Source organism: Phodopus roborovskii, unplaced genomic scaffold (genome assembly GCF_943737965.1).
Source record: "Phodopus roborovskii unplaced genomic scaffold, PHOROB, whole genome shotgun sequence".
In the NCBI taxonomy this organism is placed as follows: domain Eukaryota; kingdom Metazoa; phylum Chordata; class Mammalia; order Rodentia; family Cricetidae; genus Phodopus; species Phodopus roborovskii.
Genome location: NW_026126606.1, coordinates 351505 through 369120, shown reverse-complemented (window position 1 = coordinate 369120; position 17616 = coordinate 351505). Strand labels below are relative to the sequence as shown.

At 50.4% G+C, this 17616-nt stretch overlaps 1 protein-coding gene across 1 annotated transcript in view; it reads left to right on the top strand.

Annotated features, from left to right (window-relative positions):
* Positions 1-16365, top strand: part of Hpcal1 (hippocalcin like 1) — a 95893-nt gene extending 79528 nt beyond the window's left edge. The window contains exons 3-5 of the mRNA XM_051205942.1: positions 10916-11317; positions 13093-13198; positions 15540-16365. Coding sequence (XP_051061899.1) covers positions 10940-11317; positions 13093-13198; positions 15540-15637 — 582 coding nt within the window. The 5' untranslated portion in view covers positions 10916-10939 and the 3' untranslated portion in view covers positions 15638-16365. The remainder of the gene's footprint in view (positions 1-10915; positions 11318-13092; positions 13199-15539) is intronic.
* The last annotated feature ends 1251 nt before the right edge of the window (positions 16366-17616 follow it).

Here is a 17616-nt window from a genome sequence, read left to right as displayed (position 1 = left end):
TGCTTGGTAACAATATAAACAGCAGCAGAAGTCGTGAATGAGTGAGTAAAGGGATGGTTCATATTCTTGTAAGAATAGTGTGCCCCCCCCCCAGCTTTGGGGACTCCTCCTCCTGGGCTGTCACTGAGGCCAGGAAGGATGGGAGCCTTAGGGTTGTCAGTGAGGCAACATATCACTGTTAGGGGAGGGTGTGCATGTGTGTGCGTGTATGTGTGCACACGCATGTGTGCTATGCACTGCATTAAATGTGAATCGCAGACTGATGGTCCCCACCCCTCACAATAGGGACCTATTCCCAAACAGTAGACATGGGCTTCCCAGCGCACACCCTGATATGAGAGAAGGGGCCTTCCTCCTCCTGAAACCCCACCCCTGCATTAAGCAAGCCCTTGGTGCTTGGGCCTGTGCTCGTCCTTCCCCTTAGCCAGTGTGAGGCTCTGCTGTTTGTCTGACTGCATCCTTCCTTCCTTCCCGTCATTTCCTCTTTGAAGTACATGAGTTGGAACCAATGGTCCCACCCTGGGGATGTGTCCCCATCGCTGTGACCCCAGGCTCTCTGCCAGCACAGGATGAAATTTTTAATGCCACTATGCTAGAGTGACCAGGCCTGTGGCTTCCCCCCTCACACTGCTCAGTACTCTAATGGAACTCACTGAGCGAGCCTGGGATCTTTCACAGTAAAATCCCAGCCAATTCCACCACCATGCATTTGCCTGGTGTCTCAGTTTGTCTTGTCTCCTTGTAGTTTCCGCTTCCTTTCCTGTCGTAGAAATAGTTATGCTGTAAACTCAACATTGCAAGGACCTTCGCTCTCAGTTTACAGCTGGGAGCAGTCGAGACAGCCAGGAGCGTATTGGTAGTAGGAAAGGCTGCTGGCAGGGACTGATCCAGGGACCAAAGGCCATATGCCCCATTGTGGCCTGGCACAATGAACCACAGCCCCCGTTTTAAGAGGCTGGATCAAGAGCAATGAGAAGTACTCTACCCTGCTAGACGCTAGGCCTGGCTCAGCACCCTAGACTTACTGCTAGGCCCTCCCAGGAGTGTTGGGTGCTGGCTATTGGCCAGGGCAGCCTGAGTCACTGGCTATACAGAGCCAATCCTGAAGGATCTGTTCCATTCTCTTGTCCACTGGGGAAAGGCTCTTGTTGGCCTATAGCATCAGAGCATAGTCGATATGAACTATTATCCCACCCAATCAGGAATCTATGTGTGAGTCATTCCATAGCCAGCCCAGGAGCCCCAAAGAACCTGCCTTACGAAGCCTGGGGCCGGTGCGCCAACCTGAGCCTGGGTGTTGGGCAGCAAGGTAGAGAGAGAGGCATCAGCTGGCTCCATCCCACCAGAAGGTTTCCATCTGTAGAGGGGCTGGTGGGAGGAAACTGAGTTCTCTGTCCATCTACAGCTTGTGGTGATATCTCACCCGCCGTTTGAAAGAGCAGACAAGGCATGCTATGCTCCCCTAATCTCAGTGGACTAAGGGAGGAGTTTGGAGTTCAAGGCTGGCCTGGGCTACATAGAAAGACTTTGTCACAGGAAAGGGGAGGAGGGAATGGGGGAGGATAGGCTGGGATTGGGACTGTTGGTAGCTGTTGGTTCTGTCCTCCAGCACTGCACAAAATGGATATGGTGGTGCATGGCCCGATCCCAGTCCTTGGCAAATAGACGCAGGAGGATCAGGGAGCAGCTCAAGGGCCAGTTCAAGTCCAGCCTGGGATAGATACATGAGACCCTGTCTCAAAAACAAGGATGGGAGCGGGCAGGTGTCAATTCTCAGAGTTTATGTGTTTTTGTGTCTGTGCCTCTAGCTTCTACTGTGTAGAAAGCACAGATGGGAACCTGAGCTTGTGACTAGTATTTCTCCAAGGTTTTTATAAAGCTGGCCATTAGGTGAGGAAAGTTGGGGGCTGGGTGTGTTCTGCCTTCCATGTGTGTGCCCAGCTCTCCCCATTGCCAGTCCCTGACATGACTGGGTTGGTCTTCTTGGTCATGCTCCATGTTAGTTGTCCAGACCTCTGTCCCTGTGGCTTACTGTGGCTTCCTCATAGGGCTGCTGTTAAGTGCTGTAGGGCAGTATGCTGTCCTTAGGTCTGACCCCCCACACACACACCGTTCTTTGCCTTCCCCTCCCCCACTGCAGGGAACTAGGTGCCCAGATGTCCCTCTGGTCCCACATAGAAGCAGAGGCCTGTAAAAGGTCTGAAGCTTACTGTGGCAGTCCAACCACCACCCAGAGCTGGGTCGCTGCCCAATAGAAGGGACATCCCCATCTGACTAGTGTGACATTGCTGAGTGTCTACACCTGTGCCAGTGAGTGCGTCTAGAAGACCAAACTTCACTTCGGAAGGGATCACTTTGTGCTCCTCATCCCTCAAGTTCCTCTCTGTGTCCCGGAGGTCACACATGTTAGAGCCCTTGGGAGGGTGGGAAGAGACCCCAGCACTGCAGGATGGAGACAGGAGAAGCCTGATTCCAGGGTCCTTCTGGTCAGCTAGTCTAGACAAAATGGTAATAGTAATCTGTAATTTCAGGGAGCCCTGACTCAAAAACATAAGGTGGAGATGAAGGAAGGGAAAAACAAACTGAAATCAGGAGGGATTGAGAAACAAAATCCAAAAATCATCCTGGGTGCTGGAGAGATGGCTCCAGGGTTAAGAACAAGTTCTGCTCTTGCAGAGGATCGGAGTTCAGTTCCCAGCACTTCTGTCCCGCTGCAAGCTGCCCGTAACTCCAGCTCCAGGGCTCTGACTTCCTCTCCTGGCCTCTCTGAGGGTGTGGCACATGGACACAGTTGTGAACAGAAGTAAAACAAAGTTGTTTTTAAAAAGAAAAAAAAAACCCACACATCCTGATGTCAACTTCTATGCTCTGCACATGTCAAAAGGGCAAGCGTGTATGTGTGCGTACATGCATACCTGTGTGCAGGAATCCGAGAGGAAGCACCAATGCTGACACAATAGCTCTCTGATACAGAGGACACAGTGCTGGGAAAAACTGCATGTGCAAAGGCCCTGGGGCTGAACCATGCTTACCAGGGCCTAAGGGGGAGAGCACCAAAGAAACGACACCCTAAAAGTCAAGGTTCTAAGAGAAGCACCCATTGGGTGCTGAGGACAGTGATTATGGGGTGTGGGAAATCTGTCCAAGGAGTGAGGGGATGTTTGTGTCGGAATGAATGGTCTGCAGCAGGGGGGTAGGAGCTTCCGGGGTGACTGGGTGGGTGTGACCCACATGAGCCTTGTTTGGTGTAGAGAGCCACCCACACGGCCCTCTTCCTGTTACAGAGCAGTTTCCTCTTGGGGGTTTCCTTTTCTTTTTCTCCACTTCTTCGGTCTCCTAACTCATGGGGAGCCCTTCAGCCTTGGGAGAATGGAGGGGTCCAGGGCAGGGCTCACCATGCAGCCTTGCCAGCTGCCCCCTTTCTCTTTTTAACATGACATGTTTACTCGGCTATTTAAGTTTTACATTTATATATCAGTGTGGGTGTGGCGGGCAGGTGTCACCATGTGTGTCTGTAGGAAAGGACAACTTGTAGGATTCCGTTCTCTGCTTCCACCATGCAGGTCCCTCAGGGCTGGTGGCTGCTGCCTTTACCCAAGGAGCCGTTTTGCTTCCCTGCCTCCCTTTTTCTTATTGTCACTGTGACTGGAGGGAGTTGGGACTGTGAGCTCCTGGGGAACGGGCCCAGGAGTCAGGAAGATTTGCAGCTGGAGCCACTCCAAGTAGACATGGCACTGTGGCTCACACAGCAGGTTGGTTTGCATGTGGGTACCCACAGCATCCTAGCCCTGCCTCCCCAAGATCTCACTGGGGGTTAGCTATTGTCACTCAGAAGAGGAGGAAACTCCTCTTACTGCCCCCCCCTGGCTGGGGCCAGGCCTCAGGTCCTTGACAACTGACTCCCCAAAGAGGTCCAAGCTAACCCTGCAAGCTAGGGCTGTGGAACTGCCAAGAACTGAGATACAAACACATCTTTCTCTCATGGCATCCCAAGTGAAATAAACGAAAGGCACCTTAGGTTGCTAATGGGTGGGAGAAGAATCCCTGTCTGGCATTAGCTCTAGAGTCGTCGGTACCATCACTTGGTACTGCTCAGTACTGTCCACCAGAAGTATGCTGAGCTACATGCATATGTAATATGGGATTTTCCTGCAACCATATGGAAAAGAGAAACAGGAATGAGCAATGTTCCCAACCTGTTTGATTTAACCCATTATATTCCAAACATGCCCCAAATCATCTATATTCTACCCTATGGGCCTATATGAGTTTAGACCAGTGGTTCTCAACTTTTCTAATGCTACAACCCTTTAAAGCTGTGGTGACCCCCAAACCATGAAATTGCATACGTTGCTACTTCATGACTGTAATTTTGCTACTGTTAGAGTCATGATGTGTCTGATATGCAGGATGGTCTTAGGCAACCCCTGTAAAAGGGTCATTCAACACCCTGAGGTCTGACCCACACGTTGAGAGGCACTGGTTAGACCCCATGCTGTCTTGTCTAGGGACGCTGCTAGTCTGCGCCCTCTAGTGTCTGTCTTGTCTCAGTGCAGTTGTGTAGCTCCAGGAGTGCAGTTACTTTTATGAGGGCAGCTGATGGCCCCTCTGCGAAGAACGTACTAAAGCAGGGCCCGCAGGCTGCTTGAGTCTCACCTGCATATCTGGAGGAAAGCAGAACACGGGTCCAGGTTGCTTTGGAAATGCAGTCACCCTCAAGACAGGCTGTCTGCACCAGAAGGACACTTATCTGTGTGTCACCATAAAGAAAAGCACAGTTGAGGCTCTTTGCACCTGCCGCCCTCTGTCCCACCTGACACAGAGGTTCACTCAGCGGCATCTTCCTGAGTCCAGGAGTCCTGGTCTCCTACCGTCTTCCTCCAGTGGTTGTGTAGCAGCCCTTAAACGTTGGCAGTCTGACTGATGGGAGCACTCTCCACAGTGGAATGAAGTGCCACTCATGTTTCCAACCAGCACTGAGCTGCAGTTAGTGGGACATTTGAACCGTGGGTTCTCTGAGAGATCAACAGAACTAACTGTGCTGTTAGCAAAGCTTTTTACCTGCCATACCACGCTTGGGTTAAACATTTTCACAGAGCTCCCAGCTACTTGTTTACTTCTTCTCAGTGTGCCTGGGACAGTAAGAGCAGAACGGAGACTTGAGAGAGGGTATAGGAGCTGTTAGCTCTTTCCCCCAGTTCCCATTACCGGGAAGTCAATGTAGGGCCCCATGCCCTCCACACTCCAAGAAGACTGCTGTCTGTCTGACCAACCTAAGCCTTGATAGAAGATGAAGTGTTTTAAGCAAAGTAGGGGGTGGCTGTGCTCTTCCTGGGGACCTTCCTTCCTCGCCCCCTAAAAGATGAAAGAAAGCAGGGTTGTCTGATCACTGAAGCCTGGGTTTGTCTGATGGCCAGGGCTAGGTGGGTGTTTGTTCTGGGGAGCATGCACAGTGATTTTCTGCCCCTGCAAAGGGGTTTGTGTTTTGTCAGGTTATTTTCCCAGACAGCCGAACATCAATAAGGCTGGCTCAGTTGCTTAATGAGTAACAGAAGGGTCATGAGGCGTGCAGCACCGAGCCCATCTTACATCCTTTGTTGCCACCGCCTGAGTGCTTCCAAGAGAGCTAAAATGAGGTCTTTTGTATTAAATATTTTATCCAGGTCTTTGTTAGGTGCCTGTGAATGAATGCTGGGAAGCAAGTGTGGAGCTGCCAGCACTTGTGGGCTCCACTTAACGGTCTGGTGGAAGCCAGCATTAGGAAGCCATCTTGTAACACAGCTATGACAGCCACTCCACTGGCCAGGAGCTTCAGTGCACACCAGCTAAGTACACTTGGAAACTCACTGCCACTCAGGATGTTAGCAGGGAAGGGGCCTAGGAGTGAGTACAGCCCAAAGGATGGAGCCCAGCCCTAGTCACAGCACACCTGACTGTGCTCTGCCTCGTTGCAAGCAAGCACCTGCCCACTGGACCCTCTGTCTGTCTTGGGAATGATTCTGCTGACTCCCAGCTTAGCCAAGTGAGACCCCTTCCCAGTGTCAGAACCTTTTCCCCATCCTCCTCTCCACCATCCTCTTTGGCCTTCAGTTTTGACTCTAAATGCCATCTTCCTAGGTAAACCACGTAGTTCTCCTGCCTAAGGAATGTGCCACGGGAGCCCGGACACTAAAGAGTAGGGACTACAACCCAACACAACTCAAGATTCTATACTACAAGAGCCCAAGAGGCTGGAAAATGCTGACTGAAGGCCTACCCGCCAGAGTATGGATTTCTCTGGAGAGTCACCCCCTCCCCAGCTGATGACCTCACCCAGCCCAAGCTACCCTAGGCTAGGGAGGAGCCTGGGTTGGGGTAGGGCTCTGCCGCCAGATTTCTTAGCCTCCCCTGGTGCTTCGGCTGTCCTGCTCTATGACTCTTGTTCCTCTGTCCCAAGTCTGTATACTGAGCCCTTCTCTTTGGAGCTAGAAGGGGTGTCACTGTCACTGACTGCACTGAGCTGAGGGTTCCTATGGCTCAGGCTGGCTGGCTGCTGGACGTTCGTTAATCACCACAGCACTGAGCATCATGTGGGTACAGTGGGGGGTGTCAGGGCGTGAGGACTCTGCTCCATGTAGTCCCTCCATGGATGGGGCTCCCTCTACTCCCCTCTTTGCTGAAGTTTCAAAAAAAGGGCCAATCCTATCCTCTCTTCCTCCTTATACCAGGCTGTTTATGCCATTGGTCCCAGGTTCTTAAGATGGCCAGACTTGTTTCTGTTGGCACCCTGTGCCCTTAGAAGGAATGTGGATGCAGGAGCAGAACTTAAAGCTCTTACTTTTCTCAGTGTTAGGCCCACACTATTCCTCTCCCCATAGACCCTTGGAGCCTTGGGAATAGCCCAGCACGTGGCTTGGAGGCTCCTGAGTGGTCTCACTCCCTTTGGTGTTTGAGCCTTGGTCTTTGCATCAAAAGGGGGTCACTTGGCTTCTGCTGGGATCCAAGCTTTGTCAAAGACCTTCCTGCCCCCAAATTAGCAAAACCTGAGAGCAAGGGTGCATGTGTGCGTGCCTGTGCGTGTGTACTGCAGCCACAACAGCAAGTGTTCTAAAGCAGCACAAAGCAGGCAGACACCAGGGAGAAGGTGAAGGGTGGGAAGAAGCACAACACTGTGGTCAGGAGCCGCTGCCCCTGGAATACTTGGGAAGGAGCCGGGAAATCAAGCATGTCCTCCAGCCAACGCCAAGGCGGTCTGCACAGCAGCTTCCTCTCTGCAGACATCCGCAAAGCAGGTGCGAGGAGTTTGGCATTGTGGAAGCATCTGTAGGATAATCACAGACACAACAGTGATGTGTGTTCAGCAAGGTGAGCAGATGCTGAGTGCGTGAGCTGGGAACCAAGGGGCTGTGGGGTGCAGGGTGGCCGCTCGGCAAGCGGAGCCGCCGTGGCAGCAGTGCAGCTGTTAACCACATTGCCCACTCTAGGACTGTCCTACCTACACAATCCCAAAGCCAGGGAACCTGGAGTCTAGTCCTGGGTGGCTTATGAGTGTGTCCACAGCTCTCTGGGGGTCAGTTTCCTTAAAAGCAGGGTATATCTGATATGTGAAATTTCTAAGTGAACCCCAGTCCAGAGACACATTGCAAGTCTCCCCATGAGCATGATTCAGTACTGTTCCACTGGGTCTAGGGCCTACTGAGGGCCCTCCAGTGACATCCCTAGAAGCCACCCTCCTGGGCCCCTTACTCCCCCTTTCCAAAGAATCCCAACATGCTCTTATCCCAAGCCATGGTGTGAATCATGGGCAGTGGCCCCTGGAGAGCAGCCAGCTCCTCACAGGCCTGCTGTGACCCTTCAGTGACCAGCAGCCACACTGTCCTCTTAGGGTAGAGTCTCTGCAGCTGGAGAAGTCGGTTTCATGGGCCCCTGCCCAGAGCTGGATGTAGTTTCTGGGCACACTTCCGGCCAGCACGGGCCATCAGGGATGGGTTTCAGATGGACCTGTAGGTGAAGCAGAGAGAGGGGATCAGGCAGTCAGCCAGCACAGGGAGAGACTCCACAGGGTCTGTGCCTCTTTATGTGGGTCCTCCAGCATCCTATTTCTGCTTTTTGTTTGTTTTATTTTTGTTTGAGATACAGTTTCTCTGTATTGCTTTGGTGCCTGTCCTGGCCCTATCTCTGTAGACCAGGCTGGCCTCGAACTCACAGAGATCCACCTGCCTCTGCCTCCCGAGTGCTGGGATTAAAGGCATGCGATGTACCTTAGTGCTCTGTTTCCATTTCTTGCTCCCTGTCCTCATTCTGAAGCCCCTTCCAGACAGGGCTGAGCCTCTATCATCCTGTTCTACCAGGTGGGAGGTTCTCAGACTTGCCACCCCGATCAAGGAAGAGAGGCTGGGCTACTGTGATTTGTGTGTGTGTTCTCTGACCAGAACATATAAACTAAAGGGCCAGGCTGAAGAGGTGACCCTTGCAGTTCTTGCAGAGGACCCTAGTTCAGTTTCCAACACCCACATGGTGGCTCATATTTTCCATGACTCCAGTTCCAGGGGACCAGGCCTCCTATTCTGGCCCCCACACCATGTTATACAAGTACAACTCTCATACACATCAAGTAAATATTCTTAAATCACCCAAGGAAGAAAAAGAAAATGTGGACACAGCTCAGCATCTTAAAATTGCAGACACAGCTGGCATGGTGGCACACCCCTGTGACCACTGGTAAGTGGAGGCAAGAGGGTGAGGAGCGCAAGGGCCATCCTCATCTACGTCGTAAGTTTGAGGCCAGCCTGAGCTACATGAGAGCCTATATCAGAATCAATAAACAAATAACATTTCAAAGGAGAAGACAACAAAAAGCCCTACAAGGTGCCTTGTCCATCTAGCCATCGCTTGCTCCTTTCAGCCAACATTCCCACACACAGACACGTCTGACTTTGTTGCTTTCTTTCACAAACAGCATCACTCTTCATGGGCTCTTGTGGATAACCTCTTTCCCTTTGTAGATTTAGAAATGTCCTAAATCCCCCGTTAGTGGAAATCCACTGCCACTGATGTAATAAGCCAACAAACTGAATTATTAAATCCAGGTTTGATGAAGGGAGCAAAGCACTCCTGGGTGACCCTTGGTAAGGCGGGAGGAGTCACACTGCACATATGGCAGCCAGATCTTACGTAGCCTATGGGCGGCCTTAAGCAGCTCTGGAGAGGGGCTAACTCTTGGTGGGAAGATGTGATGAGTAGATGTTTGATTCTGGGTAGTTTGATCCTGTAGTAGTGCCTAACCTTTACTGGTGGTAGGCACCCTGAGGGCAGGGTTTCTCTCTCCTTTTTATTTAATTTTACTTTGTTTTATTTTTTGGGACAGTGTCTGAAGTAGCCCAGGCTGGCCTTGAACTCCTGATCCTCCTATCTCTACCCTCCAGTTCTGGAATGACAGGTATGTGCCACCAGGCCAGTTCACTTGCCAATTACATCTTATCAGAACACTACAGACATTTGAGTTGCTTGTTGTTAGGGGCACCGGTTATTTGTATAGGTAGGGATGTGTTTAGATAAGTCTGTGTGTTTTCAAAGGCACTATCAAGGTGACTTTAAAGGTATCATAGTCATAGAGATAAGAAAAATAAAACATGTATCTAGAGAACTAACAACCTGGGAGGGAGGTGATGAAGTGGGCGGGTGTGGAGAACAACATTGAAGTGGGGGGGGGGTCTCATTCTCCTTAACAGGATCCAACACCTATTGTCTGGAATTCTTCAACCTTGAAGCAGTTCAGAGAGGTTTCCTCTGGGACTTGGGTAGAGGACACCTACCCACCCTCTTTCTTCTATATGCCTCAAAACTGCCCGAGCCATGCGCATGTGTTACTGCCAGAGTAAGAAAATGAAACTGAGGCAGAGAAGTGAAAATAGCATTAATGTCCAATGACAAATTACCCCAGGATCTCACACATGGGCCTCGTGGGAGACCGTGAGTGGGATGTGTTTTCCAGTGGAACACCATCCTGGATTTCCAAGGGGGCCTGTTTTATCTATTAACATTCAAGAGCGACACTCACTGATCAATGCTCACTCTGGATCCTCCCGGCCAGAGCAGTATTTCAGACGGGTAATGAAGAGCAGGGATAAAAGCAGCATGATGTTTGCTGGTGACCTTTCTTAGTCAACTGTGTGCAGGGGGCATTGGGAGTCTGGGCGGACCTGAAGCCACCGTTCTGCCGAAAAGCTTTATTAAGAATATCGAGTCCCCATGACATCCTAGTCTACCCAAATTGAAATCTGGGTAGGAATAGGGTTGATAACATCATTGTTTATAAAATTAGGTGTGTTGATAAATGAAGTTTCCCAAGGCTAGGGCTATGCACCTGCTCTAAGTCATCACTAACTTCTCCTTGAGTCTACTCAGGATGACTGTGGGATCTGCCTATAAATTTAATCAAGCTATGTGGGATGGGGACATGGACCGTCACCATCCCACCTGCCCAAGTATCATTTACTATGTGGCATCAGCAAGCGTATCTATGATATGAAACACAAGCACGCACACACACACACACACACACACACACACACACACACACACACACACGATGCCCTAAGAGAAAAAAAGGTACCTGTTCAGAGCAGAGGTCTGAGTTGTGCCCATGTGGCCCCTTTGCCCCAAGCTGATAAGCTGAAGGGTTTGCCTTACTCCATAGGATGCTCTTTCTTCTCGGAGTGTTCTAGTGTTCCCCCCCCCCCCCGTGTGTAAAACCATTTTGTACTTTCTGACCAGAGGCATACAAAACATGCTAAAAGTCAGAGTTTGCACAATCGTGCTCTTGAGTTCCTCCAGCCCATGGTACTGGATACACAAGGGACATTGCTTAGCTAGCTTGGTGGTGGGAAGCTGGATCTGGGTCCGAGACGTCCACAGCTGACCTTGTATCTTACAGGGTTGGTCTCCACTGCCAGCTACCATGGGCAAACAGAACAGCAAGCTGCGACCTGAGGTTCTGCAGGACCTGCGGGAGCACACGGAGTTCACCGACCACGAGCTACAGGAGTGGTACAAAGGCTTCCTCAAGGACTGTCCCACCGGCCACCTGACAGTAGATGAATTCAAGAAGATCTACGCCAACTTCTTCCCATATGGTGATGCCTCCAAGTTCGCCGAGCACGTCTTCCGCACCTTTGACACCAACAGCGATGGCACCATCGACTTCCGGGAGTTCATCATCGCGCTGAGTGTGACCTCTCGGGGCAAGCTGGAACAAAAGCTCAAGTGGGCCTTCAGCATGTATGACCTGGACGGCAATGGCTACATCAGCCGCAGCGAGATGCTAGAGATAGTGCAGGTACCAGCACTCTCTGCAGGGGCACTGGAGCACAGGGAACCAGCATCCCCACGCCCAGCCCTGTACCATGATCACCATGATACCAGTCCACTCCTCAGCCTGCTTGCCACCATATACACTAAAGGACTGGTGGTCCTTGCAGAGAAAAAGATAAAAGCCAAGCATTCAGACATTGGGCCCTGGCTAAGTTCCTCCATTAGGTTTATCCCCCTACCATCCTTTAAAAACAGGTCATTTTCTGCTTTTAATGAAATCTGAGTCTCAGTTAGGTGATTGCTTAAGAATTATTAGAGTGGCCGGGCATTGTTGGTGCATGCCTTTAATCCCAGCCCTTGGAGAAGCAGAGGCAGTGGATCTCTGTGTGTGTTCCAGAACAGCCTGGTCTATAAGAGCTAGTTCCAGGACAGGCTCCAAAACCACAGAGAGAACCGGTCTCAAAAAACAAACAAAAAAGAATTATTAGAGTAAGAAGAACTGGGGAAATGGCTTAGTAGGTAAGAGTGCTTGATACCAGAGTTCAGATCCCAGCACCCTTGTAAATGCCAGGGGTGGGTGAGCATTTATGTAACCCTAGAACTAGGGGACAGGTGGGTGAGTCCTGCCCAGAAGCTTACTGACCATGCAGCCTAACAAAATGGCAAGCTCCAAGTTCAGTTAAAGACAAAAAGGAATGTGCTCCCTCCTGGCATCTGCATGGGTGTTTTTGCACACACATGTACATACACACACACACACACACACACACACATATGGGTGTTGTTGCACACACACATACATACACGTGTAGCTTACATACGGCTTACCTGTCTCTGTGGGTCAGGTTCGAGAGAAAGATGCCATGATTAAGGAAAGGGAAGGGGGGGGGGGAGACTGGCCTCCAGAGACAGGAGCAGCAAGACAGAGGAAAGAGAAAGGGGAACAGAGAGATGGAGAGAAAGAGAGAGAAGGATGCGAGGTGGGCAGGGCCCTTTTAAAAGGGAACATAGCAAATGGCACAGGGGGTGCTCTTAGTGGCTGCAGCTGAGGGTGTATCCTGTCAGAACCCCAAGGGCAGGTCAGTACAGATACCTAAATACTGGGAACAGTAATGGCTGAGGCAGTGGACAGTCCTGCATGGGAACAATGCTCATATGCCCCCTGCATCCTTCCCTCATACTTTAAATCATCTCTGTTTGGGCCAGTGAGATGGCTCTGTGGGGAAAGGCGCTTGCTGCCTAGTCTGACAGCCTGAGTTCAGTTCCTACAACCCACATAGTAGGAGAAGAGAACCACCTCCCACAAGTTGCCCTCTGACCCCCCCCCACATGAGATCCGCTCCCCCACACAACACATTGAATAAAGGAGTAAACAAATAGATGTTGCATGCTATGCATGACCCAGCAGATACAGATACTATAGTAATACATTGTATTATTTGGGAGTAAGAAAAAGTCTATACCTCCAGTCATGTTTCTTTTTCTAGAATATTTCCCATCTGCAGTTGGTTGAATCTGCAGATCCAGGACCCACAGGTAGACCGCCCCCTCAGCATTTCCAGCCCCCATCCCCACTCACTCCCAGCCAGGAGTCTGTCACTCCAACCATCCCAGCGAGCTAGAACCCATGCTCTTAAACATCACTTAACTTTTCCAGCTCCCTTTGCCCAGCATCTCGTCTGTGACATTTGTTCTGATTGGATAGGGAGGACTCTGCCCTGTCTGCTTCCTGGTGGGCTGAGGTAGAGCTATCACCCATCCTCTGTCCTCCTGAGCACACTCACAAATGCTATTTTGCAGGCCATCTATAAGATGGTGTCCTCTGTGATGAAAATGCCTGAAGACGAGTCCACGCCAGAGAAACGAACAGACAAGATCTTCAGGCAGATGGACACAAACAACGATGGTAGGAACATGGGGGGAGAAGGGGAGATGCACTGGATGCTTGTGTGAAACTGTTAATGGCACAGCTGTGTTTGGGATATGCCTTCTGCAGCCCTGGTCCTCCCAAGCTGGCCCTTCCCTTTCCTGTGCCCTCTGTGTCCCCTCCTCTCCCACTTGATTCAGCTGAAGGAAGACTGGAATTCAGGGTCAGGGTGACCTACCCTGTATCCTGTACCCTCCCTGTGGCTTTATGACCATGAACATGTCTCTAGCTCCTCTGAGCTGTAGGCTTCCTACATGTTGTCTTGGTTAAGGTTACTATTGAAACAACATAACCAAAAGCAACATGGAGAGAAAAGGCTATTTGGCTTACACTTCCACATAGCAGATCATCAAAGGATTTGGGACAGGAACCTGGAGGCAGGAACTGATGCAGAGACCATGGAGGGTGCTGCTTACTGGTTTGTTCCCCATGGCTTGCTCAGCCTGGTTGCTTATAGAACCTAGGACCACCAGCCCAGGGATGGCAATCAATCACTAATTAAGAAAATGACCTACTGACCAGGCATGGTGGCACATGCCTTTAATCCCAACACTTGGGAGGTAGAGGCAGTCAGATCTCTGGGTTTGAGGCCAGCCTGGTCTAAGAAGTGAGTTCCAGGATAGCCAGGGCTACACAGAGAGATTCTTTCTTGAAAAATCAAAGGAAGAAAATGTCCTACAAAGTTGTAGACACATCTTATGCAGGCATTTTCTCAATTGAGGCTCCCTCCTCTCTGATAACCATAGCATGTGTCAAGTTGACATAAATCTAGCCAGTCCACATGTTAACAACGGAGATAGTAGTTTTACTACTTTTGGAAGTATTTTTCGGGAGGGGAGGCAAGTCTACCATTGGCCTGAGAGGTGAGAAGTGAGATACTGAATCAAAGGGCTTTTGAACCATGGGCCCATGAGAAGCTGCCCAGGCTTCTCTTGCCATCACCCTGAGATGTGGAGCACCCCAGATACTGATGGTGGTCAGGCACGGAAGCCTCATATGTCTGTGGTCATAATTCCAAGGACTCTGATGTTCTACCATGGCTGCAAAAATGTGGGTCTCGGGCAGAGGGGAGGTGTGAGAGGTTCATGAGGACATGCCCTACATCCTTCTTTGCCTCGGCTGTAAGTTTCTCGTAGGACCCCAGCAAGGGTGAGGTTGCTGTGCGTGGTGAGTTGATTCTGCCTGTTTGTGGCTTTGTAGAGCCAAGACTGATTGGCTTTTGTTCCACCGAGAAATGCACCATTAAGGGGGGAAAAAAAGGCTCCCTGGGTTGTGCTGAGATTAAATGCACGCTAATGCACAAGAAAGTGCCATGCGGAGCCTCAAGTGCTATGCGCAGGTGAGTTGAGGACGGAGCTCAGCAGGACACAAGGTTCCCGTGGAACCGTAGACAGCAAAAAGCTTTCCAGACAGCAAGGAAATGCTTTTCAAAACATGTTCACACACAACACAAGACAGCCTCTTGCCTGGTGCTGCCTTTGGGCTGACTTCAAAAGCATTCTTCACTCTTGTGTGTGTAATGACTCCGAGGCTTTGATTCCAACGCACCACATTGAGGCTTGGCCATTTCCCAGGCTTGGCTTTCTTCTCTGTGAAATGGGAAGAAACCCACTTATATGGAGGAGGCTAAAGCAGCTCCACGCTGGTGGATGGCACACTCTAATAAAAGCTGTGGCTATTGTTTTTGATTGTCAAGGCCAGGAGCCTCACCAGCATCAGAGGGTGGGCTGTGTCCCCATTGTGCACCTCCCAGTTATTTGTTCTGCCCCTGAGGCCACTGAACATAGAAATTGTCCCTGGAAGCCAATAACCAGTTGCTAGTTCTCAAGAAGGTGGGACTACAGAGAAGCTGGGTCCAGGCAGGAGGACAGCAAAGGTGGGCTCCCCTGGAGCTAGCAAGAGTCTGCAGTTGGAGGCATTGTGTCAGTTAGCTTAAATGCTAACTTGACTCATCTCAGACATCTTTTTTTTTTTTTTTTAGGTTACTTATTTTTATTTTAGCTGGGCAGTGGTGGTCAGGGGATTTTAGCTTAGTAACAGAAATGAAACTTGACCATCTCCCCAGCTGCCCCAGTGTACATGGCTCTCCAGGCCTCTGGGTGGGGCTGGCAGCTTGCTTCAGGCCAGAATTCATTGCCAAACCCGATGACTTGAGTTTGATCCCCAAGACTGACATGGTACAAGGAGAACCAACTTCTGCAAGTTGTTCCCTGAGCACGTGTGTCCCCACACATGCACACAATAATGTGTATGTTCACATGTAAAAAAGAGCTGTAAATGCACTAGAAGTAAATGCTGTTTCTCCCATTCTGTCCCTCAGGCAAGCTGTCCCTCGAAGAATTCATCAAAGGTGCCAAGAGTGACCCGTCCATTGTCCGGTTGCTGCAGTGTGACCCCAGCAGTGCCAGCCAGTTCTAAGGGGAATGGGCTTTGGGACAGTTGCGAAGAAACACAGGCTTGTCCTGCCATCTTCAGCTTTGCTTGCAAAAGTGGATTCCTCCGTGATCTCCGGTCTCTCCTGCTCTCCCGGGACCTGGGTCCAGGCAGCACATCACACCCGCCTGGCCAATGCGGCTGCCCCTATCTGATCAGTTCGATGTCCCTCCTCTCCATTCCAGGCCAGTTTCTTCCAAGGGTTCAAGTGTTCTTGGCTGTCAGGTTCCTTCCTGCCCACAGAGGAACCATCAAGGCTACCAGGCAGGACTTTTCAGCGTCTGTGATCCCAGGTGACTATGTGCACTGGGTGGGGATGAAGAAGATGGAGAGTAGGCAGGCAAGCCTTTCCAGTGCATGGCTGCACCCCCTTGTTCATTTTCTCTGACCAAAGCTGCTTGCACGTATATACCGTGATCTACTTTTACTCTATGAGTTATGTGTACGGTGAAGTGGACTGTAACATTTAGGCCCTCTATTTAATACCACTGCCTTTGGAGAATGGTCCCCTGTGGCCTGTGATCCCCCACCCCATCCCAAGTCTGGCTGTGCTGTGGTATTTATGCATTCTTGATTTGCCTGACTCCATGGGAGATGCATGCATGCCCAGGGCTGTGCACATCTGCCCTCTGTGCTGCGAATACAGATGTTTGTGTGTGTTCCGCCCTCCCTGTTGATTGGTCTGGCATAATTAAAGTGATCAAATAAACCAAGGCCCGTGAGTTTCCTTCTTTGCTGTGAACATCCTGTCTGTGATTGTGCCCCTCTCCAATCTTTAGCAAGAGCTGGTCCTTGGTGTCCGGCTGCTGTTGGTAAACGCAGCCCCTGGGGTATCCTTTTGACACCACTGTGTCTGCACATCTCCTGTGCCTGTCCTGCAATATCTGCCTAATGCCAAGAAAGACTTGTGAAAATAAAGGATGACTGTTCTTGGCAGGGATGACAGTGACATGCTGCCTCCCTCTTTCCTCTGTGATTTAATCATCAAGGTAGCGGGAAAGCCACATCCAAGAGAACAGGTGTGGCTTAGGGACATGGGCATTACTGTAAGGAGGCAGACCTGAGTTCTCAGCATCTTCTGGTACCATCCCTATGCCTGGTTCCTGAAGGTGCACCTGCCTTGGGAATGTTTGCCTCTTGCGCCCAGATGTCACTGAGAGCCAGTGACTGCTCCCTTCCATGTCAACCACTGTCTTTGCTAGGGTTTCTGTTGCTGTGATGGAACACCATGGCCAAGAGCAACTCGGGGAGGAAAGGGTTTATTTTGCTCACACTTCCACATCACAGTCCACCAGCAAAAGCAGTGAGGGCTGGTGTTCAAGCAAGAGTAGCATGTGCTTTTTTGTTTTGTTTTTCAAAGCAGGGTTTCTCTGTGTAGCTTTGGAGATTCACCCGTCTCTACCTCCCGAGTGCTGGGATTAGAGGCGTGCACCATCAATACCCAGCTCTTAATTGCCATTCCATCTCACCATCCCAACTCCCTGAGGACCATTCCCAAGGGTTGCCCCGCCCACATCAATCATTAGTCAAGGAGATGCCCCCACAGACTCGCCTACATGCCAATCTGATGGAGGCATTTTCTCACTAGTTTTTGTCTGGTTGATTTGGGACTTTTTTGGGAGGTGGGGTTTTTTTGTTGTTGTTGTTGTTGTTGTTGTTGTTGTTCATTTTGTTTTAAGACAGGGACTCACTGTAGGCTTAGGTGACCTGGAGTTCAATATGCAGATGAAGCTGGCCTCAGACTCACAATGCACCTGGAGAGGTATTTTCTCAATTAGGGCTCCCTCCACCCAGATGACCCCAGGCTATGTCAAGCTGAGAAAAACACCAAACCAACAGAATTGACTCCTTATCAGCTTGACACAAATATATCACTATTACGCTATAAAGCTCCCTTTTTTATCCCCAAGATCCTATATCAATACCACAATATAAAACACATTCGAACAGTTAAAAGTCCCCAT